At 61.4% G+C, this 14,165-nt stretch overlaps 1 protein-coding gene across 1 annotated transcript; it reads right to left on the bottom strand.

Annotated features, from left to right (window-relative positions):
- Positions 1-7,538: 7,538 nt before the first annotated feature.
- LURAP1 (leucine rich adaptor protein 1) lies at positions 7,539-14,103 on the bottom strand. Its single transcript, XM_075508698.1, has 2 exons — positions 13,830-14,103; positions 7,539-10,275 (listed from the first exon to the last, which is right to left on the bottom strand). The coding sequence occupies exons 1-2, from the start codon at positions 14,028-14,030 to the stop codon at positions 9,586-9,588; spliced, it is 891 nt and encodes a 296-aa protein (XP_075364813.1). The 5' UTR covers positions 14,031-14,103; the 3' UTR covers positions 7,539-9,585.
- Between the last annotated feature and the right edge of the window lie 62 nt (positions 14,104-14,165).

Below are 14,165 nucleotides of genomic sequence, written 5' to 3'. Positions count from 1 at the left end.
TGCCCAAAGGCATCCTTTCCCATTGCCAACTCCAGGCAGATCCCTGCTCACCCCTTTTTAAGGGGCTCAGGGGAAGCCAGCAGCAGCCAACATGGCGGGGAGCTCCCAAACCAAGTGGGAAAAGGAGTGTCCTGATGGTTTCATTGGTATTTTAAGGCCAATATTTAATTGCTCCGCTCGGGGTTTTAAACCAGGATCCATCATTACTGTGTACAGCAGAGCGGAGGTAGCGGGGCCAAGCTCGTTCCTTGGTCCCGGTGCCTCTTCTTTATGAAGACCCTTTTGATCTCCACATCTTCCCTGAACTTAAAAAAAAGGCTGTACCGACGCGCCAGAGACCTGATCCCGGGAAAAGGCAAGTGGTCAGGACTTCTGCCTCTGCGTTCAGGGAAACGAGCCCTGCCTTCCCAGCCTGAGGAACGCAGTGCACCCCTAATAGCAGGGGCCAGGGCATCATTTTCCCCTTCTGAAAGCGGTTAGGGAAAATGGATGTGGTTTCAACCTCCTGCTCTGATGGCTTTTAATGAGAGCCATTACCAGCGGTCCCACGCTGGGGCTTTGTCAGCTTTGCAGCAAGCAAAGGCAGTAGCAGTACCACAAGCCTCCCCCCAGTAATTAATCATTTCCAATCAGATACGTCATCGCTCCCACCATCCTTTTTCTCCCATTTTTTTGGCGCTGGGTTTGTACCGTGGCTGCTCTGGCAGCTGCCAACCAGCTCCCGCACTGGGACTGTCGAGGGGAGCCAGGCAGCAATGCCATGGCAGCGCGGGGGGATGCTGGGTGGTCCCGGGTCTGTCCCTGGGAGCGGGACTGCAGCGCCGGAGCTGGCTGTGGGCTGGGGAAACTGGGGACCAGTTCAGATTCCTGGGGGACAGGAGATCGTACGGGTTGGGGGGGCTGGTTTCCTTGCTCCCCTGCCCTTTCAACATCTAGAGGCTGGACATTGGGGTCACCCAGGTGCCCCCGGCCACTGCTGTGGGGGGGACGGTGAGACCATGTGTCCAGCACTGGCACTGCTTTCAAAGGGACCGGTCCCTGCCATGGGGACGTGCCACTGACTGGCATGACTGGTCCCCCGTGGCTGCAGGCAACAGCCCTGACAGCTCTTCTGCGTTGGGACCCGTCGCCCATCAGCTGCTGGAAATAAGGTGGGGGCTTCCCCGAGGATGGAGACAGCCACCTCTGCTCCAGCCGGCTTCTTGCTCCCTTCCCAAGACACCCCGGGTCCCACATGCCGTGGTTTGACCATGGGGAGCTGCTTCTGCACCGAGCAGCAGCTCACACCCGGGGCTGTCGCCCACCCCAGGCCGCTCTCCTCCGAGCAGGAGGCGAAGGACGGAGCCAAGCTCCCTCCTGTGGCCGCCTGCGCCAGGGTCCGCCGGGCTGCTCGGGGCTGGGAAGGGGCCAACGAGGAAGCCCCCTCGGCCCGCTCCCCTCCTCGGCCTCCTGGACCCAGGACCCCCGCGTTGAAAACCCTCTTTTGCAGGGATGCAGGGAGGGATGCCGTGCCGTGTCCATCCCCCGGACCGACCCAGCCCTCGGGTAACATTGCAGGGGTGTGCATGGAGGTGTGCACGCTCACGACCATCTCCGTGAGCTCCAGGGTCACGCCTGGCCAGCGCCAGGAGCCAGGCTGGCACTGGAGCTGTGCAGGACCCCATGGCTGTAGCTGCTTTCTCTACTGACCCAGCTGGAACCTGCCACATGCCAGGGCAAAACCGTAGAGGACAGCAGTTTCCCCTGCCACCTTCCTTCGCATCCCCCCATCCCTGCATCATTGCCGTCATCTAGCACCTGCCTTCCCCCTAATTTGTCCCCAAACATGTCACCAGACACTGCACTAGTGCTGAGCTCTGAGGATCTTTGCGAGCCTGTTGGGGAGTCCCAAGAAGCCGTGAAGCCATTTTGCATCCAGACACTGGAGGCAGAGTGTGGCTTTTGGCTGAAAGCAGCCCTGTCCCTCCAAGAAATCAGAGGCTTTCAGTCCAGCCACCCACCCCTGCAGCTGGCTGCTTTTTGGAGATCTCCAGCACCCTCAGAGGACCTCTGAAGCAGGGTGGCAGGACAGGACCAGGCAGATGAGCAAGGCTGGGAGGATGGGGAAGGGAGAGCTGTAGGGGGGCCAGTGCAAATGGTACAGCAACCTCATCTGCTCTTCTCACCTACCAGGACCCCCGCTCCAGGCTGGGCTCTCCCCCCGCCAGCCCTTTCCTTGTCCTCCATGTCCTCTGAGCAGGGGACAGGGCTCTGGCCATCCAACATCAGGGGCCCAGGGAGAAGGTCCATGGGAAGAAGTGCCGGGGGCTGCTTTACCCAGGGAAGGTTTTGGGGGGTTGCTGAGAGGGAAGGGGGCTGATGAGGGTGCCAGGCTGCTCCAACTGCACCAGTCCCTGCACCTCTTCAGTGCAGGAGGTCACTCTTTAAGTCCCTCTTTCCTCCCCTAAGCGCCTTAGGGAGCAGGGGCAAGAGATGCTGGTGCTTTTTATAGCAGCCATAATCCCCACTACTCACACCGCCCGCGCCCTCCTGCCCCGAGGCCCGGGGCTGAGCCTCCAAAATGGGGGCTGCTGCCCAAAAACTGCCTCGAACCCCTTCAGTTCCCTGCATCGCCTCTCTCCCAGGGCACAGATCCAGGCTGGGGCTGGTTCTGGGTTCAAAACCCCTTTGCAGAAGGCACTGGAGGGCCACAAGTGTTGTACCCCCCCTCCCAGTCACAGCACTCTGACAGGGAGGGACAGACAGACAGACGTACAGAGACACATGGATGAGCACTGGAGCAACTGGCTGGCCTCCCTGCTCTGCTCCGAGACTTGCAGAGCTGGAACCAGCCCCGCGGCACAGCCACAAGAAAGTCCCCGGGAGCAGGAGGAGCTGGGGGAGACTGGAAGTTTCCTTGCTTTCTAATTCCCCCCACCTTTAATAAGAGGGAAACTGAGGCAGGGAGGGAGCGGGGAAGGGGCAGAGCGCTCCTGACCCCGCAGCACAGGAGCAGAGCCTGTTGCAGGGCAGCCGATGAGCTTTAAAGGCTGATGAAGCTCCACGCCTGGATGTAACCCCCAAGACATGAGCTTCAGTGTTTTATTGGGGTGGTTTTGGTGCTGGGGTGGCTGGTTTCCCTTACCCGGGCTGCGCCCACAAAGCCAGGGATGGCATTTGGGTCATCCAGGCTTCATCCCTGGGGATGGAGAGGGCTGGGAAGAAGGGATGTGAAATGGGGCAGCAGGAGGTGTGATGGGGCGGGAGAGGGTGCCTGGGAGAGGCATATGAGGCATATTTCACCTCCCATCCCCGTCCCGGTGACCAGCGCTGTCCCCCCGCCCAGCCCCAGTCCCAGTCACCCCCAGGGCCACGGCCATCCAGGGAGGGCAGGAAACGCTGCAGCTGCTTCGCTCCTGTTTGGGGACATCCCCCTCTGGTCCTGCTCCCCATCCTTCCCCGCTGGTGTCTCCAATGGGGACATATCCTGACATCCCCCTGAGAGGTGGCCGTGCAGCACAGGGACATCAGCCCTGGCCAGGCAGCGTCCCTGCCCTCCCCTGCCAGCCCCCGCTGCCCTCCTGGCTGCCACGCCATTTCTCCCTTAAGCAGCTCAGCTTTTACTTCTCTCCAGCCAAAAGTCCCCCTGACTCTGCACCCTGCCAGGGGGAACCCAACACGTCTTTTAACCTTTTCCTGTGTCTGTTTTACTGCCCACGGCAGATGAAATTTTCTCCAGCCCCTGGGACCAGAGGGTCTCGTAGGAGAGGGCAGCACGGGAAATCCTGCCTAACACCGTTCAGACCCTGCCTGCATTGCTTTCCCCCTGCTGCAGGTCTGGCCCCTGCCTCCCACAGCCTCTTTGCAACACATTTGCTTTAATTTTCCCTTTAAACACCCCATGGAAAAAAAAAAACAACCAACCAAACAGGGGGGGTTCTTCTAGGTCAGGCTGCGCTAAGACGGTGAAAGCAGATTAATTTCTCGGAAGAGCAATTCAGATTTTTCTTCCCCTCCCCACCAGGGACCAAAGCAGGGCTGGCAGGCAGGAGGCGGTGACAGGAGCGCACACGTCTCCTGGGCACACGCGGCTTTTGGTGTCACCCCTGGGGTGGCATTGAGTGGGGGCATCCCCAGGTCCCAGCCCTGCATGGGAAGCCGAGGGGACTCTTGCCAAGTGATGGGGCATGCAAGTGGGAAGGAGAAGGTAGCACAGCTGGGACCCTGATGGACCAAGGTGGGTGCCCACCACCCAGGAAGGAGGATGGAGAGAGCTGTGCCACCACTCCTTCTCACCACCCAGCGTCCCCAAGCCCAAGCTTGTCCTCATCACCCACCCATGCCCACACACCCATGAGGCCCGGAGCAGTCACGCTTGTTTTTCACTCCCAAGGAGCGCCAGGAAGTTCTGAAACCAGAGGATTAGTCTCCAAAGCAAAGGCCTGGCCAGCTGCCAGCCCAGGCAGGGAACAGCCCGAGGAGGAGTTTCCCAAAGGTTGAGCTTGCTCCTGGCTCGCGCTCCAGCTTTGTCCCCGTGTTCACCAGCTTCTCGGTCACTCAGCCGCTGACACCAAGAGCAGAGCTGGGGGGAGAGCTCGGGGGGGGTCCCACGGGTGGGGAGGAGGCAGGAGGTGACCATGAGGCTCCTGGTGCCTGAGCCACCTTGGGCAGTCAGAGCATCCCTGCCCGGTGTGGCTTCTCCAGTGTGTAATAGAGGCTGAGCGCACGGTACGAGCCTTTTCCTTAGACGATGGGCACTGGGTGACATCTCTCCCTTCTCCTCAGCTGCTTCTGCACAAAACCTGTAGGAGGTTCTTGTCTTGGAGACCTGTAACCCTGGGCCAGTGAGAAGGAAAAGCTGGAAACTACTGGAAACCCAGGACACAAGAACCCTCCGCTGGGCTGGTTTAACCCCGTGCTGGGGGGTCCTGGGCAGGGCGTGGGGAGCGGGCTGGGTGAGAAGTGCTGGCTGGAAGAGAGCTGGATGATGGGGCCAGGCTGGGTGCCAGGTCCCCCGGGGCCGGGACTGAATGCCATCCTGAACTGGAGCTTGTTTTGGCATCACAGGGCTCTCCCTGCGGATCACCGCTTTGCTTCGACCGGCACCAACACTTCAGCCTTTCCCAGGAGACCATCCTGGCTGCCAAAATAGGGCAGGCTGAGAGCAGGGCTTGGGGGCATAACCAGCCCTTCCTGCCCCATTTGTTGGCCTCTCCTGCCCCACACTGCCTGCAACGGGTCAGGCAGCGCAAGCCCAGGGCTCTGCTCGCAATGCTGCTCCCCAGCAAGACTTACAGAGAACCGAGGGGTGCACGGGCTCAACATTCCCCAGGGGCTGGGGTGGCCTGAGGGACACCCCCCCACTGCCACTGGTGTCACTGGGTCACGTCATCACACCGCTCTGGCTGAAAACCTTCTCTCAAAGGGTTTGATGTGCAGGCAGCTCACCCTGCAAGGCAGCCCGTGCTCAGCTTGGGGAACCAGCGGGCACGACGCAGTCAGCCCCGGGTTAGACTTGCTTCGTCTGGACCTTTTCTTATCTTTTCATCTCCGAGCAGGGGGTGCCAGAGGCAGGGCCATGGCAGGGAGGTTCGAGACAAGCCGGTGGTTATGCACGGCCCAAAGGGTGCATTTTAGAGCAGCCCCAAGCAGCCCTAATCCACAGTTTTCCTCCCAGGATCTGATCCCTGAATGATGCACGGGGAACGGTACAAGGGATAACCGGGAGCATCCCCGCCACAGCCCGAGGAGGGTGGAGGTGCCAGGATCTGACCCCGCAAGCTGCGCTTGCACCCACGCATCCCCTGCACCCGCTCCCCGGGACACCCCGTGGCAATGCACCCCACACCAGCGAGTCCACGTGTTGTATGGGGCCATGGGGCTGCCAAACCAAAGGCCACGGTGGTTGGCAGAGGGGCTAGAAGCCACCTCCCTTCCGACCGTGGGGACCAGGCTCTCCCCCCACCCCGGGAAAAGATTATTTTCATGCTGCCTCCCCACAGGAACGAACATAAATTGCTTAAATGGCTGCAGCGCACAGGGGACAGGCCCTTTCGGAGCTGAGCTGCACGCAGGGAGGGGAAAGCCCAGGGGACTTTTTAATAACTAGCAAGGAGAGCTATTAAAGTGTTTTACTGCCTCGTTAAGACAGTCTAATCTCCGTGTATATCTTAAAAAAAAAAAATTGGCTTGCTGGTGTTTTTATTGTAACAGAGGCGGGTGTTTTCTGGCACCAGCTGAGACCCTGCCTGCTTTATCTGCTTGTTTTCTTACCTGATACTGGCGCTGAACAGCCCAAGAACAGCCCAAGGGCAGAAGCAGGCAGGGCCAGGCAGACCGCTCCTCCCCGGGCAGCGGCAAGGAGAGAGGCTGCAGAGCTGTGCTGCGGGCTGTCCCCACCCATGGGTGCTCTGCACCCCATTGCTGCACCCACCTTACAGCAAGACAGAGGTCCCCGGGGTGCTTCCCCAGGGCAGGTTTGGGACACATTGGGTCTGCATGTGCCTGGGCAAAGCGCACGCAGGTGGTGACCCCTCGTCCAGGCAGCCCAGGGACAGGGCAGGGGATGGCAGGAAAACTGTGAGAAGGTCTCACCCATCCCTCCAGCTCCAAGGGCTGCGATTTGGGGGATACCCAGATTTTGGGGCTATGGGCAACTTAGGCTCCTGTAAGCTAGGCTGAAGAGTCTATGCCCAGGGGAACCCCAGCAAAGGCTCATCTGCGGCAATACAGAGCCGTCTGACCACCGGGGTCTAGGTTTGGAAGAGGAATGGGCTGGGTGTTTTCTTTCTAAGGTTTTCTTCATCTTATTTTATTTTTTACCTCAGCCCAGCAGAAAATGGGGAAATCCTGCCGAGTCCTGCTGGCTCCAGCATCCACCTCTCCATCTGCAAAAGCTCATGGTTTCAAAGCCAGGAGCCGGAACGGATGCTGAGGCCAGGATGGCAGGGCTGGATAAGCGGCTTGTGTTTGCTTTGGAAAGGCTGATGTTTGCATGAGCACCAGCTCCAGTGGTTTTAAAGGGACCCACTCAGGAGCAAATCCCAACAGCCTGAAATCAGGGCTGCGGCTGCTCCTGCCCCGGGCTGGGCTGGAGAAGTCCCTGCCCTACACCCAGACCCCTCCCTGCATGTTCTGGGTGGAGGGGGGAGAAGAGAAGCAAACAGAGACCCCAGCACAGCTAACGGGGCTGACAAACACCTTGAAAGATCTTCCCTGGAAATTTGGGGCAGGAGGGGTGAAGCTGCCATCTGTAGCTGGAGACATAGATCAGCCGAGCTCAGTACGCCCCATCTCTCCGAGATCCAGTCTCACCAGCAGCCTCACCCCCAGCAGACATGCTCAGGTATCCAGCTGCTTCAGGAAGCACGACTTTTAGGTGTCACCACCTTGATGTGACAAGGGACAGATCCCCAGACACGTGGTCTGTGCCTGTCTCAGGACTGGGGGCTAAACCTGCCCTGCCTGCAGAGCTGGCAGCAGCTCCAGGGGGTTTCAGACCAGAGCCCCTTCCCTTCCCCTAGAAACGCCCATAAGCTTGGCAAAGCACCGACAGCATGGCCTGGGAGAAACGCTACCATTTATTAAGCCAGCTATTTTTTTGTCGAGAACGATTTTAACAGCGCTGGAGGACTTACCCCGTCTCCCCCGGGGACCCTCAGCTGATTCATTGCATGCAGGGCTAGAAGGAAAGCGGGAGACAGCCAGCCTTGGGGGACGTGGCGGCTCAGCGGCAGCAGCAGAGCTACGCAAGGAGCCACGAGCTGCTCACAGGCGATGGCAAGCCAAGCACAGCTGCTCCAGGGCAGGCAGATGGGATGCTCGTGTAGGGCAGCCTGGTCCTGGTTTGCTGGGATTCCCCCAAGTCCTCGGCAGGTGCCGTCTCTGGGAATTTTGGACGTTGTCCTGCTCTCCGTGTCCATCCAGGGAAGCCCCGAGGATCTGCGGGGGGAAGGGAGGGTGCTCGGGGGTCTCGGCACGGAGAGCAGTTTCCACTGAAGTGCTGCTTCAGAGATACAAAGCTGAACCCATCGTACACCCGACCGCCTTCCTAACCACAGCCAGCTCACATCTCGCACCTAGAAATAGTCACAGCCAGGTCTTCCCTCTCTCTTGGCTTCCCATTGACTTCAGGAGATGTTGTCTCCACTCGCACCACCCCAGCAGGGAAAGAGCCAGGCTGCGACCCATGCAGGCAAGGGAACAACAGCACTGTGGCAAAAGCAAAGCCGTCACAGCACTTGGCTGGGGACAGATGCACCCGTGGGTTGTGAAGCCAGGACCCTCCAGGCTTGTCCACGCATGGGGAAGAGCCCCTCTCCTTGAAGCAGGGGGCTGCGGGATGCCCAGGTCCTTCCCTGCATCATCTGGTGAAGGGAGCGGGTCCTGCCCAAGCTCGCACACAGCTCCAGCTGCAAGCCATGCTCTACAAGCCAGCGAGGCGTGTGCTGGGAGGCATGGTGGGTGGACAGTAAAAGGCACAGGCAGAAGCCAAGGCTAGAAGGACGGAGAAGATGTCTCCAGGGCAGGGTTGCTGCAAATCCACCCCGGCAGAGGAGCCTCGTATTTCTGGTTGCTGGTAGGGGGCAGAGACCCGGCCCCATTCATCACACAGATGGAGAATCCCAGCCATCACCCCCATCACGCTGCGTCAGGGGAAAGCATGAGCCTTTCTGAGTCTGAGCCCCGCAGGCTCTACCAGGCTGCCCGTACGCTGCCGGGTTTCTGCAGGACCTGGTCCCGAGGTGGGAGACAGTCCAGAAACAAACCGGGAGAACGGGATCTCCATCTCCCACCCAAGTGTTTTGTGTAATCACATCGGGAGGGGAAGTCTGCGCGGCCATCCTTCCTCCGCAGGGCACGGACAAAGGCTCCCCAGCCCAACAGGAGCAGCTACAGTGACCACCCTGATCACGCTTCAGATCGGCTTCACAGAGGCGTTTAAACCAGGCAGGGCTTCACCCGCTGGGAAGGGGCTTTTAGCATCCACCATGTGCTGCGGCCAAACCCCAGGTGCCCCAGGTCAGCTCTGCCCTGGATGGACACTGGCCTTGGAGACGATGACGGAAATGAGCACGTCCAACAGGGATGCCCTGCTGATGGTCCTGCCCCACATCTCGCACCGAGCACGCTGGTGCCACCGAGCTGCGGATGCATGGGAGCATCTCCTGTCCTCCCTGGGTAGCCGGTTTGGGGGAAGGGTCCCCAGTTTTTGCAGATGGGAAGCTGAGGATTAGAGGGCAGAGGCAGAGCCAGGGAGAGGTCCCAGGAGTCCCGCTGTCCCAGGTTTCCCCACCAACCCTTCTCCGCCACCAACATCAAGGACAACAGAGGAGTGACCAGCCACCTGCAAGCACCACACCAGAGCAAAGGATTAAATTTACAGGGACCCACCTCATCCTGCCTCTCCCAGAAATTCGCCGCGGGGCGGGCACCCCGTCCCTTAGGGCTGCATCACCAAACACTGACGGGGGGGTCAGAGGAACAGTGCAACACCACCAAGCCAGCCTGTTCCCCCCTCTCCAGCCACCCCAACTCTCCCAAGCGGAGACAAGTGAAGCAGAGTGGGCAGCTGGGAGAGCTGGACTGGGAAGGCGAAGCCACGGGCTACAAGAACGTCACATCATCCTGAGACTGGAGCCAGCGCCAGTGGGCATCGTACTCCAGGTGCAGTTTGCTGTTGAGTTTGCAGTTCTCGAAGTCAGCCTCGGCTTTCCGAGCCTTCCCACCCGGGTTCACCTTCCCCAGCATCTCCCCGGCCCCCGATGGCAATTTGGTGTCTCTGCCTGGTTCCAGAGAGGAGGGCTGCTGGCCCAAATACCCATTGGCCACCTGGGGCTCCTTAGCAAACCGGTGATCCTGGGGCAGCCCAGATGGGGAGAGGTCCACGTGGGGCCACTCGTGCTCCGCTTTGCCCTTCTCTTGCTTTGCAAGACCCCTCTCAGGGTCGATCCTGACCCAATCCTGCTCCGCCCTGACCAGGGCTCTGCCCGGCGCGGATGCGGCAGCGGTTTCGGCGGCGGTTTGGGAATACTCATCCATGTCATCGGCCAACGTGTCCAGGTAGCTACCAACAGAGATGCTGTCCAGCCTGTCGTTGGGGTCCTGCAGGCTGTCCCAGCTGCCCCGCCGCGAGGCTGCCTGGCTCTCCACCAGGCTGTACTGACTGCTGGCCAGGCTGCTGCAGCGGCTGGTCAGCGTGCTCCTCTCCTCCAGCAGCCACTTCACCGCCTCGATGCCCTCGTTCACCACCACCAGCTGCTGCAGGATCTTCACGTCGACCGCTCGTAGGTAGGCCTGGCAGGGAGACAGAGAGTGCGGGGTTTTTGAGGGGACCAAGGTCACCCTGGTGGCCAAGGGCGCGGAGTCCCAGCCCACCCTGGCAGAGGTGCCACTGCAGTGGCCACACGTCTCCCACGCTGCTTGATGAACAGAATGGCATGGGGGAACACCCTGCAGGGAGCCACCCCAGGGGACCCTGTCCAAGACCTGAGGACACAACCTTTGGGGACCAATGACTTACGGCACCACCAGCCACCAGCCCCCTCAGGGAAATAAATCCAGGGCACTTATGTCACTGTCTCCTATGGGGTAAGCAAGGAACTGGAGGCACTGGGTGCAGATCTGAGCCCAGAGCATCCCCCAAGCCCTGAGAGGCAGCTGGGATCAGGCAGGAATGAGCTGGGGCATTGCTCAGGGCAAGGGTCTGGCTGGACCATCAGCACCTCCGTGGGCTGTTTCGGCTGGCCCCCTTCATGCATTTACTTCCCCCCTTCTAGGGTCTGATGCCAGCCTGGTGACAACATGACACGGCAGGATTTGGAGCCTGAGACCCAAATCGCTCCCAAAACAGGGAAGGACGGCAGAGGGGGACAGGGATTGTGGATCAGAGCACTCGCCTTGCTGACTCCTGCCCCTCCGAGCCTGGGGAAAGCTCTTTGCAAAACTTCAGTTGCTGCAGAAACATCTGTTTTCCTAATGGAAAGGCCCGCGTGCCAAGACATTCCTGTCTGTGTGATACTGGCCGCCAAAAGCCACTGGATTTCCCCTGCGCAGGACGCAAATATTTTGCCAGGAAAAGGAATAAGGCGGTGGTGGGGAGAGAGGGAGAAAAACCCGCTGCAGGACAGGTACAGGCAGCCTGGGAGCTGCAGATGCCCACGGACTCATTCACAAGCACGCCCTGTCCCCAGCACCAGCAAGCTGTGACGGAAATCCACGCAGCCCCCCGGGATCATTTCTAAGCACAGCGCCCGGTCCCCAGCATCCGGTGCCCTCAGAGTCACCCACCCGCCCACGGGTGACCTGCCGGTCTCTTGAGACCCCCGTCTCCGGTCCCACAGCGAGCGCAGCAACAAAAGCATCCCAGGAAGGAGCCTGGGAAAACTCCAGCCAGGGTTTCGACACGTGACGCCTCTCAGTCCAGAGGACACAAAAAAAAGGGGCAAAGATTTGTAGAGACCCGACACCAACCCCCCATGTCCTCCCCACGCTCCTCAAGCTTGATTTAAATAAAAAATAGCAGCGATGTGCCCAGATTGGGGCAGGAGCCAGCTTCGAAGCGCAGAAACTTCCTTTCTAGGCAAGTTATTTGAAAAACTGCCTACAAGGGACTTTTCTGCACACGCTGCTAAAGCATCTGGCCTTGGCAGGGAGAAGACGCAGGAGGAGGAAGACTGGGAACCCCAGACGGGGGGGGTCCCCTTTTTTCTCTGTCATACATGACTGTGGCTGTCAGAGATGCAAGGGGAGCCACCCCGAGAGCGGAGGGTGGGAAAACACTCCCCGCTTTCCGTGTTGTTTGTCAGAAAGAGTCGGCCGTTGATTTGCTGCTATTTCAGGCCAGCCTGCCCACTCCCGTTGCACCCGGAGAAACCCCCTCTCCAGCAAGGCAAGGTTAGTGCGGGAGGAGACCGAGGTCCAGCAGCTCGCTATACTCTCTATATTCCTCCAGATGCAGTGATGGGTACACCGCACCAACCCCATACCCATCCCAAAGCCTGCCCGGTGCTCCCCACACGGTACCCGCTGGCATCCGGACCCAGGGCAGCAGCAGGATCCGGAGGGGAGGAAGGCAACCGCGGTCCTGAGTGCGTGGCAGGGGGCGGAGGAGACCCGCCTGGATCCCTACTCTGGGATGAGACAACCTGCACTGCTCCGTGCCTCAGTTTCCCCATGCGCATCCTGCAATGCTGTCCTCCCCCACATCCACAAATGTCCCCCCCTCTTTCAAAGGGGACCCCACAGGCCAGCGGAGCTGGGGGGACCACCGCGCTCCTCCCCATGCTCTCTAAGGGCAGGCAGAGGCGGGGAGAGCATCCCCCCGGGGGGATACGGTCCCGCTCCCCTCCCCAGAGCGTAGAAACTTGCAGGCACCATCTCCCTTCAAGATATCCAGCCCCAGGGATAAAACATCCTCCTCGGACCAGGAGGGGAGAGTGGGAATTTGCTGTCTTCTCCTCCCACCGCCCCCTCCCAGGCCAGCTTCTCCTCTGACCACTGGGTTTGCTGGTCTCTGTTGCTGGGAGGGGAATTTTGATTTCTGTTCATGGGGACGGGGAGATGGGGGGGAGCCCCGTGCTGGGTTTTGGGCACCCGGGTGCCATTCCCAGGCTGCTGACCTGGGTGCGAGGTGACCCTGCTTCTTCACCAGCCAGCGAGAAGAGCCAGGGCACAGAAAGGAAAAGCTTTTCTGAGCCGAGGTTAACAACGCACGGCCAAAGCCAGGCCTTGCAGACCCTGCCTGCACCTGGACAGGGCAAACGCCACGGCTGCTTCCTCCTCCTCCTCCTCCTCTGAGCGACCCAGGGCCCGCAGACCTTTCTCCTCCGGTCAGAGTGCAGCCTGGAAGCTGGCGCGGAGGGAGGATGAAAGCCAAGGGAGGATGAAAGCTTTTACGCCGATGGGGAATATTGAACCGGTCAAAGCACGGGTGCGGAGAGCTCAGGCTGGGTGGGTCCCCAGCCCCCCGGGTGGCAGGCAGGGATGCGGGCGTATTTAGCCTGTTTCCCTTTGGGAACGATGCTCATTCCCTCCCGCTCGTGTGTGTCGGGGTGTGCGTGTGTGTGCCTGCGAGCGTGGGAGAGTCCCTTCCCCCAGCAGCACTTGAACCCATTGCCCAATCTCGCCACGTTTCCCGGAGGCGCAGGCACCGCCGGTATTTGCTCCCCCCACGAAGAGAGGGAGGCGAGAAAGCTGCCGCCGGCATTCCCACGGCCCCCGGGAAAGGCTGCCACCGGAGCCCAGCCCTCCACTAGCCACTAGAGAAGCCCCGGCAGGAAGCGAACACCGGGAAAGCTCCCGGCGATGCTTGTGCCTTGTCACCCACGGGGTGACACGCCGCGGGGGGGGGGGGGAGACAGGAGCACAGGGCCGGACCCACCACCGTGCCCTTGGCGAAGGTCCCTGCCCTAAATCCTGATCCCCGGGACACGCCGGTCCCTGCCGGAGCCAGGGCGTGGGGAGTGCGTGGGGTGAGGGGGGCAGGACAGAGGTGGGCGGAGGGGTCCGTGGGACCCCGGGGGGGGGGGATGCTGCGTGGGCCGGGGGGCAGAGAAAAGCCGGGGGGGGTTATGAGCTGGGGGCTGTTAACCCATACAGGACAGAGGCAAAGGGGGGGCGGGGGGGTCCCCAAATGCCGGCAGAGCGCGGGGCACTATTAGGAGGGGGCTGTTACCGGGGGGTGGCAGGCAGTTACCCGGGGGGATGCAGTTATCCGGGGGGCAGTTACCCCGGGGGGGCAGGCAGTTACCGGGGAAGGGCAGGCAGTTACCGGGGGGGGACGGACAGGCAGTTACCGGGGGACGGACGGACGGACGGACAGGCAGTGCCCCCGGTGCCGCGGGACTCACCAGCTCGAGGCGGAGCGCCCGGAGGCGGTCGGCGAGCGGCGGGCGGGCGCCGCGCGCCGGTGCCGGCGGTGCCGGCGGTGCGGACGGTGCGGGGGCGGTCTCGGCCCGCAGCCCCCGCAGCAGCCCGGCGGGCGGCCGCCGTCCCACCTTGCCGGCCAGCTCCCGCAGCTCGGCGGGCAGCGCCTCCCCGCCGCCCTCCATGCGGGTGGGGCGGCGGCGCCGCGCGGGGCGGCGGCCGCGCTGTCACCCCGGCCCGAGCCCCGGCCCCGCCCCCCGCCCGCCGGCCCCGCCCCTCGCCCGCCCCCCGCCTCCACCTGCCCGCGCCCGGCGCCCGCG

This window comes from Mycteria americana, chromosome 7 (genome assembly GCF_035582795.1).
Source record: "Mycteria americana isolate JAX WOST 10 ecotype Jacksonville Zoo and Gardens chromosome 7, USCA_MyAme_1.0, whole genome shotgun sequence".
Classification (NCBI taxonomy): Eukaryota; Metazoa; Chordata; class Aves; order Ciconiiformes; family Ciconiidae; genus Mycteria; species Mycteria americana.
The sequence above is the reverse complement of the archived record's forward strand: the minus strand, read 5'-3'. Positions and strand labels throughout refer to the sequence as shown.

Coding starts and splice junctions, on each gene's coding strand:
- LURAP1 (XM_075508698.1), bottom strand. CDS start 14,030: ATGGAGGGCGGCGGGGAGGCGCTGCCCGCCGAGCTGCGGGAGCTGGCC. Junction 10,276..13,829: donor GGGCGCTCCGCCTCGAGCTG/GTGAGTCCCGCG, acceptor TCTCCCTGCCAG/GCCTACCTACGAGCGGTCGA.